Below are 16,053 nucleotides of genomic sequence, written 5' to 3'. Positions count from 1 at the left end.
TAACTAAACTAAACTAAAGGACTTTTTTCTCATTTGGTTAGACCAGTTTGCTAAAGTTAACCCATAAAGTTGCACTAATTTGATGTGGTTCCACTAGGAAGGAGAACTACAGTACATCACTTGTGAAATCTTCACTTGGATTTGACAGTAGTAAAGCCATTTTCGTTTGTTTTTTTTATGTTTGTTTTTCCAACTTTACTGCCAAAAAAATGTCAAATATGTACATGTTTCATGAAATGTTATATGCAAACAGACACAGAGAAATGCACAAACACACGTTGGTGTCTTTCACACATCAAAGGTAGCAACTCAAACTAGAACTCAAACTCTTCTGACCTCATTCTATCAAATACCTGCACACATATGCACCCTGCTGGGAGGAGTGTATGTTTTTTAAACAAATATTTAATTTAGAAACATGGAGAGATGTGATTGGGTCTTTGATAGTAAAAACAAAAATCATCTTTTTTTTTTTACTATCTTTAAATGAAATGTCCCCTCTTTAAATGAAATGTCCTCATTTCAAATGAAATTGTTATATATATAAAAAAATAAATCATCTTACAATAATATGCAGAAAGCTTAAAATAGTTATTCTGTCATCTATTTTTCAGAGATAAAAATAGAACCAACATATAGGCTAACCTCTGCTGTTTGCTTTTACAGCACTTCTTGCATACATTCTCACAAACATGACATAAACATACAACTGTCAATCATTGCATCTACTTGTTTTTTTATGGTTTAAAAAACAACATACACAAAGAAGAACATTAACAGAATACTTTACTTATAAAGGGCATCAACAGTGAGTTTTGCCCCCACATTCACATCTGTTCTCACCACTTTAACAAACAAACAAGCAATGTCACACATTTTCTGCTTCAATTGAGCAAGTTGATAGAATGTGGGCTTCATATTGGTTAATACATTATTTATACATATGTTTTATTTATATTTTATTAATCCTGCCTTTGACCTGCTTTACTGCAACAAAATTAATAAGCTGGTTATCTAAAACTTGGAGGAAAAAGTTGCATCATCTCTGTTTTTACATTACATCCAGACAGTATAACAGTATCTTTAGACCTCTGAGACAAATCTGGGGAAGACCCCAGAAACATTTTTACTGCTTGGAAAGGTAAAGCTGCCTAAAAATGGGTGTGCTAATCTTGGGGCATCGTATTCAAAAAGACCTGATTCTGTAATTCCTGCCAAAGATGGATCAACATGTTACAAAGCAAAGGCCGTGATTAGTTATGTGAATGTAATTTCTTGGTTCTCTAATTTCAATACATATTGTCAAAAATATTTTTTCACATTGTCAAAATGAGGTATTCATACGTAGATTTTTAAAGAATTAATTTCTGACAATTTTTAACCAAAATCTTTGGAAAAAGTGAAGCGCTGTGAATTCTTTGCACTGCAACTCTCAACACATTTATTGTTGCTTTGTCTTATGAATATTGTACTGCTGACAAGATTTGTTTCAATTCATAAAAATAAAAACTGACAAAACCGCCCATAAAACTCTCCACCTGTGCTCACAAACAAGGGGGGAATTCTCTCTAAGGCAGTTCTTGGTGCTATTTTTCTTTTTAATTACCATGTGCTTTAAACAAGCAGTGAGGCCGTAGAGCCTCATCAGTTATGAGTTTGCTTGGGGCCAAGCAAACACTGCAGAGAGTGAGATGTTTTTATTCTTCATCTGGCTTTGAGCAGAAATACTTTTTTTAACACAAAGGATTTGTTTGCCACTCCTTCCTCTGGGGATAAAGTCACATACAGAGCAGTCAAAGAGTAAAGACTTCCAGTGACTCTAAAATAAGGCATCCAGAGTCACTGCAGAGAACCTCGCATGGTTTGCAGCTTCCACTCTAAAATATTGGCTTTGTATATGTAGCTGATAACGTGGTTAAAGAAATGCATAAGTGTAAATGTTTTAAAAAGAAATGTATTTCTGTATAGCTTTTTTAAATGTTTATGTTGATTTGATATGCTTGATCTCTCTCAGCCAATGAATATTTACATAGCAACCTTTTAAGGAAAACCACAAAGTATGGAAATACAAGTGAAATACAAATAACATTTTGAAATACATAAACCACAAAAAGAGAAAAGAACAATAGTTCAAAACTAAAATAAAAGGGGTCAGAGGAACTAACAGCAGTCTCTTGTGACCAAGGTTGTCAATGTCAATGTCAAATTTATTTATATAGCACCTTACAGCAGACAAGACTGCACCAAAGTGCTGTACAAAACAACAACACAAAAACAACAACACAAATGACAAAACAGAACACACATCATTTAAATGCCAGAGAGTAAAAGTGAGTTTTAAGAAGCGATTTAAAATGGTCCAGGCTGTGGGCAGATCTAATCTGGAAAGGTAAGTTATTCCATAAAACAGGAGCAGCAACAGAAAAAGCTCGATCTCCTTTCCTCTTAAGTCGAGTTCGAGGAACTGTAAGTAATAACTGATTATTTGATCGTAGCGTTCTGGACACAGACTGGAGATTTAAAAGGTCCCGAAGATAAGGGGGGGCTAACCCATTTAAAACTTTAAAAGTTAACAAAAGAATCTTAAAATCTATTCGATAAAAGACAGGCAGCCAGTGTAAAGATGCCAGAGTTGGCCTTATGTGGTCATGCTTCCTGGTTCCTGTGAGAAGCCGTGCTGCTGCGTTATGGATCATTTGAAGTCGCTGAATCTGTGATTTTTCCATCCCTCTATATAAAGAGTTGCAGTAATCCAGTCGAGTTGTTATGAAGGCATGGATAAGTCTTTCAAAGTCCTTAAAACCGAAATAAGATTTAACTTTTGCTAAAAGCCGAAGGTGGTAAAAACTCGATTTAACGACAGAACTAACTTGTTTATGTAGCTTTAGAGAGCTGTCAAAAGTGAAACCAAGATTCCTAGCAGAGGTCTGATAAGAGCGAGCTAAAGAACCAAGAATCTGATCTGGATTTGTAGTCTGAAGTTTCTGACCAAATAATAGAACTTGAGTTTTGCTTTCATTGAGGTGAAGAAAGTTTTTTTCCATCCATAATTTAACTTCAGCTAAACAGTTTAGCAACAGCTGAAGAGAATCAGTTGTACCATTTTGCAATTTAAGGGGCAAATAAATCTGGATATCATCTGCAAAACAATGAAAGGAAATATTAAATTTTTGGAAAATTTTACCAAGAGGCAGTAAATACAAGATAAACAAAATGGGCCCTAAAATTGACCCTTGGGGAACACCATACTTTAATGGTCTGGCCCCAGAACAGGATTGGTCAAGATGAACAGAAAAGGTTCTGTTTTCTAAATAAGACTTGAACCATTGGAATACTGAGCCTCGCAGGCCAACACAGTGTTTTAATCTATGTAAAAGAATTTGATGATCTACAGTATCAAATGCAGAGCTCAAATCTAGAAGTAATAAAACTGCAATGTTGCCTGAATCAACTGTTAATAGGAGATCATTATACACTCGGAGCAAGGCAGATTCAGTGCTATGAGCAACTTTAAACCCAGACTGGAACTTCTCAGTTATATTATTGTCTTTTAAAAACATTTCAAGCTGAATAAAAACTAATTTCTCAAGAATTTTAGATAAGAAAGGCAATTTAGAAATGGGCCTGAAGTTTGCTAGGTCACTGGGGTCTAGATTGGATTTTTTAAGAAGAGGTTTGACCACAGCATGTTTGAGAGTAGATGGTACACAACCTGACTGCAATGAGGTATTTATCACCTTAAGAATGTAGTTGCCAAAAATCAGAAAAATGTCTTTTATCAGACGAGTAGGAAGACAGTCCAGTGGATAATTTGAAGGCCGCAGATGGTTTATAACCAACTTCAGTTCATCCATGGAAACTGGCTGAAAGTGCTCTAGAGTTGCTGGGCATTGTGGCATTCCAAGGGAATCTAAGTCTACCAGCTTATTCAAGCCTCTAAGAGCTTCAATCTTTCCTATAAAGAACATAGAGAAAGCCTCACAACGTTCAACAGAGTCTAAAGGACTTGATATAATCGAGGGATTGACCATCCTATCCAGGACATTAAAAAGGACCTGCGGCCTATGCCTATTTGAAGCTACAAAAGTAATAAGTTCTTGTTAAGTTCTTGTTATTATGCAAGAGTGTTTGATAAGATTTGACCTTTCTATACTTGGGCTCCTTTCACTTGATCACTTCAAAATGTCCTTGCTGGCCTTTAGATGTAATCAAAACAGTTTGTTTTTTCAGAACATTGTGTCTTAAAAGAAAGAGTGACAGGCAGGGTCTCAAGCACAAATTGTGCCCATAGAAAAAGAGGCTTAACCCAAGTTTTGACAGCAAAGAGAAAATAAAAGTAAGCAGATATGTCAATGCAATTAAATTGAAAAGAGTAAGATGTTTTAAATCCTTTGAAGTTTTACAACATGGTAATGCAATTTTTTGCAGCAATGCCTTGCAGGTAGGTCTCTTGTTTAATTCATGACTAGGTTATATATGACTTTCAGTGTTGACGTTGCCTGCTGTAGTTATGTGTGCATATTTGTTTCATCTATTTACTATCACTTACTCACACAGCCAAAAAATGTTGATTGCTTAGTTATGGAGGAAGAGAGACAGATGTGGTTTGGGATTGAATAGAGGACTTGTGTAATGACAACATGTGGTGCCAAATACTCTGGGCTCCTTAGGTAGCTGTTTATTTTTTAACTCAAAGCATTAAATGACTAAATAATGCACAAGAGACCGAGCTGTTACAAACATCTCGCAGCTGCTACTTTAGCCTCCAAACGTCTCTGTCTTTCCACTCAATATAGAGGTAGGTATAAAAACTCCTTTTGGATTTTTTTTTTAAGTCAACAGATGTTTTGGAAAATATGAAGATGTTCACTATGTGTCTAGGAGATCTACAGTCTGGAGTGAAATTATGCACAAATTGAAGTTAGTTAAATACATGCCCTCCGATACAGTTTCCTCAATCATAAATAAGTAAGGTAAGACAAAATGGATATGAATTAATTAGATACCACAGACTCAACACATCATTTTAAATAAAACTCCTTTTTTCTGCTGGGAAGAGTAACAACATGGAGACAAATAGACAGAACATTTGGAAGAATAGTTAGTATTCTTGCTCCCTGCCTGTGGGGCCCTATTTTCATCTGAAATTATTTATGGACTGGAATAAATAGGTCACTTGATTATGAGCCAGCTTGGCACAAAAAGGAGACAAGTACAACAAAAATGCAGTTGATGAACCTCATTGTAACACCAGGAAGTGGGAAATTGCAAAGCGACACATGGCACGATTATAGAAAAACTGTCGACAGCTGTGCGACAAGCAGGGTCGGCTGGTGATAGCTGCTTGCTTTATGAACTGGAGACGCTAATTCTGCCCATTACACAGAACTTATGGAGAATGGACTTCTCTCTCTCTCCTTTTTTTCTTTTCCGTTATTTTTTAATACGAATCAACAGGAGCTATTTTTTTAAATGAACTGTCAAAATAATCTTTCACACACTTTTAGTTCATTCAGCTTTTTTTGATTAAATAAATAACAATAAGAGTAACTATTATAAGTAAGTGTTTTACTCTTAACGGCAAATAATTATTCTGTACTGTATGTGGTGCCAATATAATTATAGCACGTCTCTGCAGTAAAGCCATTGAGTGCTGCAGCACTCGTACCTCACCGTAATAAACTCATTACATACTATTTGTTTACCAACACGCTAAGTGTACATGAAATGGTCCTTTGCTGTTTTAATTGGGCTTATTTCAGACTGTGTTGAGCATATGCTGTTACTATGTAAACTACATTTGTTTTCATTGCAGAATGGAGGTTGTTTTGATTAATTAAGAAGCACAATGAAGCCAATTAGTCAAGAAACAAACTGCAGAGAGCTGCACAATCTGTTCTCTCCTGGTTCCAGGCTGCTGAGCACCACCAGTTAAAGGTCGGCAGCACCAACCTGATTTCAACTCTGACCTTTTCACTCAACACACTTTGATTTGTTTTTGACAGGAAAATTGTCATTTAATTTGTTTTCTAAATATATATAGGTATATATATATATATATATATTTATATATGCCACATGCTTCAGTCAAAACAAAATACATGCAACATATCATTTAATATGACTAAAATGTTCTACTGATCAGTTTTTGTTTAAGGGGAAAAAGCAAATAAAGAGTAGAAATGTGATGGACAACACCTTTTGGTTGAAATATCTCATAATTTAAACAAACCTTGGTGAAGAACAAGTAAACACTAGGAAATATTTAGACTATATAAAATGTCCATACACCCATCCATCTGTCCATCCATACGTCGTCTTGAGCTTGTTCGAGATAGAGAAGCAGAGGTAAAAGTTCTAGGAGGGCAACCCAGACATTTCTTCCCATCAGTGTTCACTCCAGCAAGTTCTGAGTCTCCAGAGTCTCCACTTGGTGGAAAACCTTCATAAGGAGGCACCTGGGAGCTTTATGACCACAAACTGCTACAGCTAGACTTTGTTGTTTTTTTTTAATGAGAAAGTTTAGTGAATAAAGTTTGAGTTCAATCAGCCTATTTCATCCACATCTGAGCTTAAGTTCTTTTGCTTATGTTAATTTCTTATAAAAATTGGAGGAATAAGACATAAATACAGACATATTGGCTCAACTCCTTCAACCCAACACAGAGTAACGCTGCACAGAAGGCCTCTTATTTTCTGTCTATCCATTTGCTGCTCCATCAGTAATAAAAATCCTCCATCTAGGTAGAGGATAAACCTCTACCTAGATGGAGGGTTTTTTTACTTGAGAAACATAAGCTCAACCTTATATGAACTGATTCTCAACCAGGGGCTCCTCAGTTGCTGACTTCTCCAATGCGAGCTGAATTTCAGATTTTTAATACGCCAACAGAACCACATCATCTATAAAAAATATGAGTTTCCCAAAAAGACACCATCCTCTTCCCCTCTTCAACTTAAGATCCTGTCCATGAACACCATAAACAATATCAGTGAAAAGCTGCAGCCATTGCATGCAGAGTTCCATTGTGCACTGAGAACAACTTTGACTAATATTTTACATTTTATAGCTACTATTTTATGACAAACAAAGGTTTTAACTGTTCCTTCATTAAATTTAATGTGCAGATAAAACACTAGACTCTCTTTGTTGGAGTGTCATTGTATTCCAGACAGAATGTGACAGGTTCCAGTCTTTGCTCAGATGTCTCTGTAAGTTGTCATTGTCTTTCTGACCTTAAAAAGATTTTCCGATGTACTGCAGGTGAATAATTTATTCTGTTGCACATCTAAATATTCTGAGTATGAGGTTGTGTACTTGTTTCTAGTGAGCTCCTTTGTTACGTTCACAATATAGACCTTTAGAAGGAACTGAAAGGAAACGTTGGGGGCTCTCTTCAGCTGGAACTACATAGAGAATCCACATGTTTAAGGCCATTAAGGTAATTTATATGTTTCTATGTCTAACATGTTTCATGGCACCTCTCAGTGCAACAATAGTGTAAAATCAAAAGAAAACTGTAAAATGTCTTAATCTTTTAGAGTTTACATTATCGGTGGTGCAAAGGAAATACAGAAAATTACCCCATCAAAGAATAAATGGTCTGGCAGATGTGGAGCAATTTAAGTTAAAGTTTTTAGGTGGTCAGGATCCTAGGTAGCTTTGCCAAATGTGATAATGATTTATTTTGAAAACATAGGCATGTTCAAAGAATGGATTTAAAATTTTAATTTAAAAATGCCTTTCTACACTTTCTCCAGCTTCTGGGACCTTGATTTCCAAAAGAATTATAAAACTTACTTCAATCTGAAAGGGGAACTGTTTCCAGTTGCCGCCCAAGCCTTTAAAGATCTCCATCTCTTGAATGGGTTTTGGTTTGTAGTCCTCAACCACACTTTTTCCCTCCACTCAACTTTCCATTAATATCTTTAGACAAAACACAACAGAAACAGTCATCTTCTTTATAAATTCATTTTAGAAATCTATTTGAATGGTTTTATGAGACTGAACTTTCATTAATTGTAAACCAAAATTACAAAAATAATAATTATAATAATCAAAGCAAAGCTTCAAATATTTTTTTCTCTGTAAAAAAAGTGAGTGCAATCACTAAGAGTAACGTAAATCTATTTGTCTCTCTTCACTTCAAAGTTCTGCGTGTTTTTCACAAAAGCGCAATTGCAAAGAGACAGACTGCTAACCAGCTTGTGTGTGAGTGAATCTGTACCTGGTGTTGCGTGACGGCGCCATTCTGAACTCCACTCTGCCGTCTGTCAGCCCTTTCCCCCCCTCCTCACACTCTCTTCATTCCTCCTCCTCCTCTTTGTCTCTTTTCTGCCTCTCGTTCATTCCACCGGAGAACCGCAGCGCCATCCTCGAGGATCCAACACGGAGAGCCCACAGCCGGGCAGCGGAGTTCAGTGAACAGCGTCAGAATGCGGTGCCACAAGTTTTGGGGTCCCTGTTCGGTTGGATTTTATATTTGTACTGCCATGCTTTTTAAAGGTAGGTTTGAATTATAGTCACTTTGGATTATTTTAGGTTAAATAGCGTTGTATGAGTTTTAATTCAAACCCAAGATAATGTTTTATTAATTGGAATGATTCTTGTGGGAAGCTACAAGTTTGACAAGAATTTGATATTTTAGCAGCTTCTTTTTATGTTGTGATGCGTTCACTAAGGAGTTATCAACTTAACTAAAAAAAATATGGTTTAGTTTTCTATTGCATGCTTTCTGAATCCCTACAAGGACAGTTTGAATCAGTTTGGTCTTAACTAATTTATACAAGGGCAAATAATTATCACAAGTAGTTATTTTCAAACCCTGTGCACACATCTGATTACATACATATACCTTCTGCACATTTGGCTTTGGTTAATTCATGTGTAAATTGATGTGCATGCATGGGTTTGTAATTCAGCTCCATTCCATCATCATCATCATCAACAGCAGCAGCATCCTCATCCACAACATCTGGGCTGTTTTCTTTCCACTTTGTAGTAGAGAGGTTTATTAAATTTCCACCTGCAAACTTAATGTGTGAGTGTGAGATGCACTCACAAAATTATATATTGACCAGTCCTCACACCTTCCAATGCTCATATCTCACCTTGTTACAACCAATCAGTGGCCAATCTGTGGGAAGGAAGATGGAGGGAAGGGAATGTACAAAATAAATAGATACAGATCACATTTAAACCCATGACAACAGGCCTTCCTGTCATTTCTGTTGCATATCTGGAGGTAACTTTCAAGTGAGTATATTAATCGACATTAAAGTTTCACAAATATTGTAAATTGGGGGTTATGTGTTCGTCTTTACAAAACTGACAAAGCTATAAGAACCAAAAGCATGCTTAGTTGTCAGATAAGTAAATAAAAAATGCTATCCAAACTAACCCTGTTCTAAGTTGTTACAACCCCCCCCCCAAGACCACCAAGGGTAAATACTGGCACTGGATGTAACACAAAATAAAATATCTGGAGCAGTTGGATTCAGTCGAAAAAAAGATAGTTTAATTGATAGTTCAACATAAAAACTAAGTCACAATAAACATGCACAGGGAAGCTTTAAGCTTCAGGGTCTCCAAGGCCAAAACAACAAACAAAACATCCCCCTTTTAATTATAAAATAAAAACACTTTCTAGAAGAGAAACTGAAAATAAAGTACAAAACCTGAACTCCCTGGCTAACCAAGAAACAGGAGAAAAACAGTTAAACAAAATGGCAGAGAACCCCTACCAGCTTCCACGGTGAAGAAAAACAAAATTATAACCACTTGAAGCTTCACACAAATGCTCACAGCAAAATTATCCAAAGTCTCAAACAAAGTCAGTTCACCGACATGATCACACCAGATCAAGGCCCAGGGAAAAAGGGCTCTGACATCTCAGGTTTGGAGCTCTTTATGGGGTGGCTGACGAGCTCCAACACATTACACCTGTGGCGGCCAGGTGGAACTGAAACACAAAGAAGAAGCTCTCTCATAAAGAGAGCCCCTAGAGGTCAGTGACCGTAACATAAGTGAATAAGTAAAATGTTAAATTATGTTAACTTAAGAATCAGCTGTCATTAGCCACATTTTTGGGGAATGTGATAACTCCACACTTTAATGCCAGACATCTAGAAGCAACAAATGCTTAAATAGAACCTTTCTCATAACATCAAGTAGAGTAAAACATCTAAAAATGGTTCACATTATGCACCAATCTTAAGAAATTAAAGAGATGCTAAGAAATAAAGTCAAAGACTGAAAATGATCCATTTGGAAAGGGCTGCAGAAACATTGTTTTTTTTTAGATTTTATGACTAACGCAAACCAGAGTGAGAGGCAGTATTCAGAAAAGAAGAGAACATGAAACAGTAGTAAATCTTCCCTGGATGGCCAAATTACCAAAATGACTCTAAAAGCGCATCAACCAATCATCCAGAAGGTCACAGAAAGAACCCATAACAACATCTTAAGCTCCACAGGCCTTCCTGAGTTAAGGTCATTATTCATGACTCAGTAATAAGAAAGAGAATAGACAGAAATAGCATCCATTGGGAAGCTGCAATGCAGAAACCATTGATGACCAAAAACAAAGCCCTATCTTATATTTCCCAAAAGAAAGATTTTGATCATCCTTCCTCCCTCCCAAAACCTGGAACTAGGGACAAAGATGTAAGAAAATAGATGGATGAATATTTGGAAGCCCCAAAAATCAGAAATATATGTATATTTAATAATTATAAAGAAAAGACTACATTTTTCCCATCTCATCTTATTTCATCTTAATGAATATTTTTTAAAGTAAATGAAAAAAAGTGATTTTTCCAACAAATTAGGATTACACAGTTGCCCGACATGTTTAGGGAGTTTCATATTTGACATTCTCTAAATTAATGTCAGTGATAAAACTTTTGAATGATGTCCTTACAGATTCCTTTGAGCTCTTTCAGGAGATAATGATCAATCTGATGATGTGGTCTACGTAGGCTCAGAGCTGCCCCACAAAAAATCTCTAGATTAGGATTAAATCGACATTTTAGATATTTCTAAAACAAACATAAATTCTTCTATAGAAGTTTATTTATCTCAAACTCCATTAAAAGCCTATTTTCTGATCCATTCTTATCCCTGAACTTGTGTTGGAAATTGTAAGTTGATAGAGTTATCTTTTGCTTCTCAGATTATTTAAACAAAAATGGTAACAATGTGTGTATGCATGTTAAACACATTTTCTAGCAGAGTAACATACAGTGTGCCCCATTGAATCATGTTAGTCAGATAAACTTTCTCATTCTAAATTAATGTTCGTTATTGTTTCTAGCACTGTGATCTTCTTTACCTATCTTTATTTATTACGTCATATATCCATCTCTATATATCCAATCATTTTTTTTTCTTGTCTTTACTGACTTTACATCTTTTTTATTTCTAAGAACCATTACACACTATTTTGTCCTAGTTTATGAGTGTTAGAGAAGACTTAAACTTTTTTATTGCCTCATAGAAAAGGGAAATGTATGATCATGACTCAGTTTACAGTCAACGTTTTCATATTAATTGTAAATTAGTAAATCAATTTTGAAACTTTATTTGGATTTAAATATTCATGAAAGAAATAATAATCTATAAAACTAACCATCTTAGTGATCAGTAATTTTTATTGTATTATTTTGTTGCATTTTTATTTTAATCAATTTAAAATGTATTTAGATTTTTTAAGTAACCTGGTTCCAATTATGAAGCTAAACCAGTTATACTCTGGTACACAAAATATGCATTTTACTCACACACCCAAGGTGAAGGTCACTGAACTGCCCTCAGCTCAGAGTGCATGTTCTCTGCTCTTTGTGTCTCTGTGCTGCCCAGTGATGGCCTGGTGATGGGCTCCATCCTGGTCTACTCCGCAGGGACAGAGTAGATAAAATAAAAATTTTACATATATTAATCTTCAAACATGTTAGAAGTACACTAACTATTTGTCTGACAGCAAATATGCTAAAGTATGTTAGGCTTTAGTGTAGGTATTATAACTTTTAGATGCCTCAATCAGGCTTTTACTTACATAATGCTGATTTCTGAGGTCTGACTGTTTCTGATTTGATTTCAAAGAGATATAAGACATAAAAAAGGCTGATGTGTTCAGAAAAATGGTGGTAAGAATCAATGGATTGTCAATAACAGATCATAGCTTATGAACAGGGAATATACTGTGTCTCCTGATTAACTGGTGCATCTCTAATATTTTGCTTTTTAAAGTGCACAAGGTTAACAAAACCTATGCCAAACATTCCAGATTTCAAATCACATTTGATGGCACAGCCAAACTTTGAATCATCACTACTATGATTGTGTGGTTCCACTCAGTTTGTCCATTGAACTCGGCTTCAGGCATCCAGAACTTTAAGGCTGCTTTTCTTTCTGAGTCTCTTGCTGTATTTTTTAAAACGGTTTGGGTAATGGGCGAACCACCTGGGTTACCATCTGAACATCTGTTGCTGTTTTCCCCCAACAAACTCATCCCTCTTCCAAATGAACTGAAATAATGAGGTGCTAGAACATGGCCTCTAAATTATTGTAGACCTTAATCTGTCTACAACAGATAACTAGAATGCTAAAATGAAAAGGAAACACTTTTCTTTTCTCTTGATTCTTTACTTTTTGTAAGACACTTGTTTCCTGCTATCATAAAAACTGTAGAGTTACACACATCCACAAATTTTATATGTCTGCTCCAATCCCATTGACATTTCAATGCTAAAACTTCTGTTAGCAATAATTAAGGTGCTTTACAATCTGAAGGACAGATAGAAAAGAGTAAATAATGACATATTGTAGCTTTAGTTTCATTTCTTTAATCCTTCCAAGGCGTTGGCCTTTTGTGTTTTGGAAAGTTGAGAATTAAACTCACATTTATTAGCTTTTATCCAAATATGCATCTTTAAATGTATATTAGATTGGATGTAATGTGTCCCTTTCTAGTGTATGTTCACTGGCTCAGACTTTCATTTTAAACGTTGAGCTGTATAGTCAAAATTTGCATGGCGGTATCACAGATGTGAAAGATGTGAAAGACACTCAGCACTACCCAGTACTTCACTGATTCAGCTAGAGGATAGTGCAGAGCTGGAGTTGTGTCTATAAAGTTGTAGCCAACAAAGCCAATAAGAATATATCATTACCTGTAAAGGATATATGAATGACAAAGTCTAGGTTGAAGGTTGAAAAACACCTTTGGTGCAAAGTGTCAACGTTACCTTTGTAATCATCTAAAAAATAACATATTTTTAAAATCTTTAAAAAAAACAAAAGCACGACCTTTTATTCATTTTAGTACACTAACTGGATCTCGATTGGTTATTTAGTAACTTAAAATTACAAATATCTTAAAGCGGGTGACAACATGTGCATTTATCATTTTACATCACTATCTGCAGTTTGCATGTTACCTACTCTTCCCTGTTTTCTATACCCACATCAATACCACTTTTATATTTGTTATATCTTGTCATATGGCATTTGTTGGAGCATCAACAACAAAGGCTGTCAGGGAGGAACATCTGTCAGTGTTGACTTTTTATGCTGCACCAGGGTCTCCCCTCAATAACTCCTCTGTTTCAGATTGTTTGGAGATCAGAATACTTACACGTTCCAAACTGCATAAAAGATTTGACTTTTGCATTTATTCCTGATATTCATCAAGCGACTTTTAAAGATGTGAAATTCCTCTCTGGTCTCCAATGTTCTTTTCCGAGGTCATACCTAAAAAGGAAGACTTCTGAAAGCACGTTAGATTTTGAGCTGAATGAGAGTGCAAATGTGTTTCCTTGAAAGCAATTCAGTTCTCCAATTTTCCAAAGCCCTTAGTCATTTCATCTGTATTGTGTTTATGTTTCTTCCTTTGAATTTAGGTGAATTTATTTTGAGCCTCGGTAACCATGTAATTCCTGGCTGCAGAGTATTTGGCAGCACAGGAGCTAAGAGAGAATGATTACAAATGAGAAAATAACACTAAAGTGTACTCCTCTAAGAATAATAATACATGACACATTAGGTTCTTCTAGAACTCAAAAAGGCTAAAATACAAACAAAAGACAAATATTACAATTAGACTAAACACATTAGAAAGCAAAAGTAAGGAAAAACCGAATATGCAAAACCAAAGTAGCTAAGAAAAACGTTAAGTCCTAAAGATTATCATTATTATTCATGATTATTTTCCATCTTAGGTCGCCGTTTCATCCCTTCCTATTTCCATTTCATAGCTTTCGTTGAATTATGGAGACAATTAAAATGCTTGAGGCCTGAAAAAATCAAAGTAACTGTTATATTTACCGTTCTTCTGATGGTAGATATGATTTATTAGAGTCAATCAATTTGCTTACAGTAAACAATGCATAGGGCATACAAAATCACTTTAGGTCTCTAGTTGTCCAGTGGTGCTAACATCCCCCAAATGGATACAAAGTGGTTCAAATATTGCTAAGCTAAAAGCTTCTTTCACGTTTGAAAACATGCATCAATGCACTAAATGACAAAAAATCATGTTACTGCTGTTGCTGTATGTCTTGTTGCCATGGCACAGATTTCTTTTTAAAGCAGATGTAAGCAGTGGTGGATCGCCTAAGCAAAAATTATTGAATAAACACGGGAAATTTAGTTTTAGTTTTGATAGTGACCAGTGTAGTCATTGCTGCTTTTCTTTTTGTTTATCACGGGAAAAAATTTTTTGAACACTATAATGTTATAATAGGATAATTATATTGTACAATTATTGTATAAAGAAAAATCAGTCTGATCTTGTAGATGTAGCAGCCTTCCTCATTGACCAGCTGGAGAGTTATGGCAGGCTTCATAATTTTTACCATGTGTTCAGCTTGGACATGTGACTCAAAGTACAATAAGACATCTGTTAAATTTTCCTAACCCCAGTAGTGTGGAAAGGAGGTGCATGCATGTAAATCCTGGACATAATTTCATGTGGCATATAGACTGATATGGTTTCCATAGGAATCAAAACCATGGATATCCATATTTTTAGCCATTCATTGTTCACCACCTGTATCCTGCAATAACTAAATGAAATGTAACATAGTTTAGAGCCTGTTGAACCTCTTTGTCAGCTTTATAAGAGCTATTGTGAAGCAGATGCAGATGTTATCAAGTAAACACCAATGCATATGCATCTAAAAATCCCACATTGTTTAACTAAAGAGTTACTGAATAACAACTGTTGATTGTGAATTTTAAAGAAAATATCAAGTCCAGAGAGGCAGCAATCACTGTGATTTGCATGAGAACCAGTCAACCTACTTAAAAGATCTTTAAAAAGATGTAATCTCTATATCATTAATGGTTTCGTTAAACATGGATTAGCAGTTGCTGAATATCTCAAATAGGAATGGAAAATATTGATGTTATGTAATCAAAACAACTCCGTTATTTCTGCTCGGCAGCTTTTTAAGCATTTATCCGCATTAGAAATCTGGTGGCAATCTTTTAATTTACACAAAGCATAAGGAAAATATTGGTTTATTTAGGTTTATATAATAAATTACTTTGCTCAAATGAACGTTCTGCATCACCTGTACTGAAAGAAAGAAAAGAACATCCTGTAATTGTGTAGGTAAGCAGCTCTGACTGGATGGGTACAGCTGGGTGCCTCAGGGTTCACAAAAACACCCTGATGGTCATTTAGTGCTCTCCCTAAAATAGCATTCCTATTTTTTTTGTTTGTTTGGGTGTTTATCTATGATGTGGTGTGAGAGAAAAAGAGAGGAAAAAGTCCCCCAGGCTGCCTGATGAGCATGTTTAGAAGCCTCATCTGAATGCACTGACCCAGTGAAGAATATTCAAATTGGCCCAAATCACCAAGCCGGATATCTCAGTATCTGTTTTCTTGTGAGTGTGCCTGATAGAAGTCAGTGCATACGCAGATGCCGCCCTAAAAGAATGTAGTTTTGGCTTTCAAATAGCATGAGACCATATTTTGATAGTCTTACACCTTTTTACTTTTTCCTACAAGCTCTAGCTGTGATATTTTTGGTAATCATTTTTGCCCC

General features: G+C 35.6%; 1 protein-coding gene and 1 long non-coding RNA gene across 2 annotated transcripts in view; one reads left to right on the top strand and one right to left on the bottom strand.

The window, feature by feature from the left end:
• The first annotated feature begins 8,188 nt into the window (after positions 1-8,188).
• Positions 8,189-16,053, top strand: part of LOC114139682 (neuronal acetylcholine receptor subunit alpha-7-like) — a 33,873-nt gene continuing 26,008 nt past the window's right edge. The window contains exon 1 of the mRNA XM_028009734.1: positions 8,189-8,506. Within this exon, the coding sequence (XP_027865535.1) occupies positions 8,437-8,506 (70 nt within the window). The 5' untranslated portion in view covers positions 8,189-8,436. The remainder of the gene's footprint in view (positions 8,507-16,053) is intronic.
• Positions 9,435-14,412, bottom strand: LOC114139685 (uncharacterized). Its single transcript, XR_003594484.1, has 3 exons — positions 14,400-14,412; positions 10,998-11,004; positions 9,435-9,646 (listed from the first exon to the last, which is right to left on the bottom strand). It is a non-coding gene; the product is annotated as an uncharacterized LOC114139685 (long non-coding RNA).

The sequence above is a fragment of the Xiphophorus couchianus genome, chromosome 23, assembly GCF_001444195.1.
Source record: "Xiphophorus couchianus chromosome 23, X_couchianus-1.0, whole genome shotgun sequence".
NCBI lineage: Eukaryota > Metazoa > Chordata > Actinopteri > Cyprinodontiformes > Poeciliidae > Xiphophorus > Xiphophorus couchianus.
The sequence above is the reverse complement of the archived record's forward strand: the minus strand, read 5'-3'. Positions and strand labels throughout refer to the sequence as shown.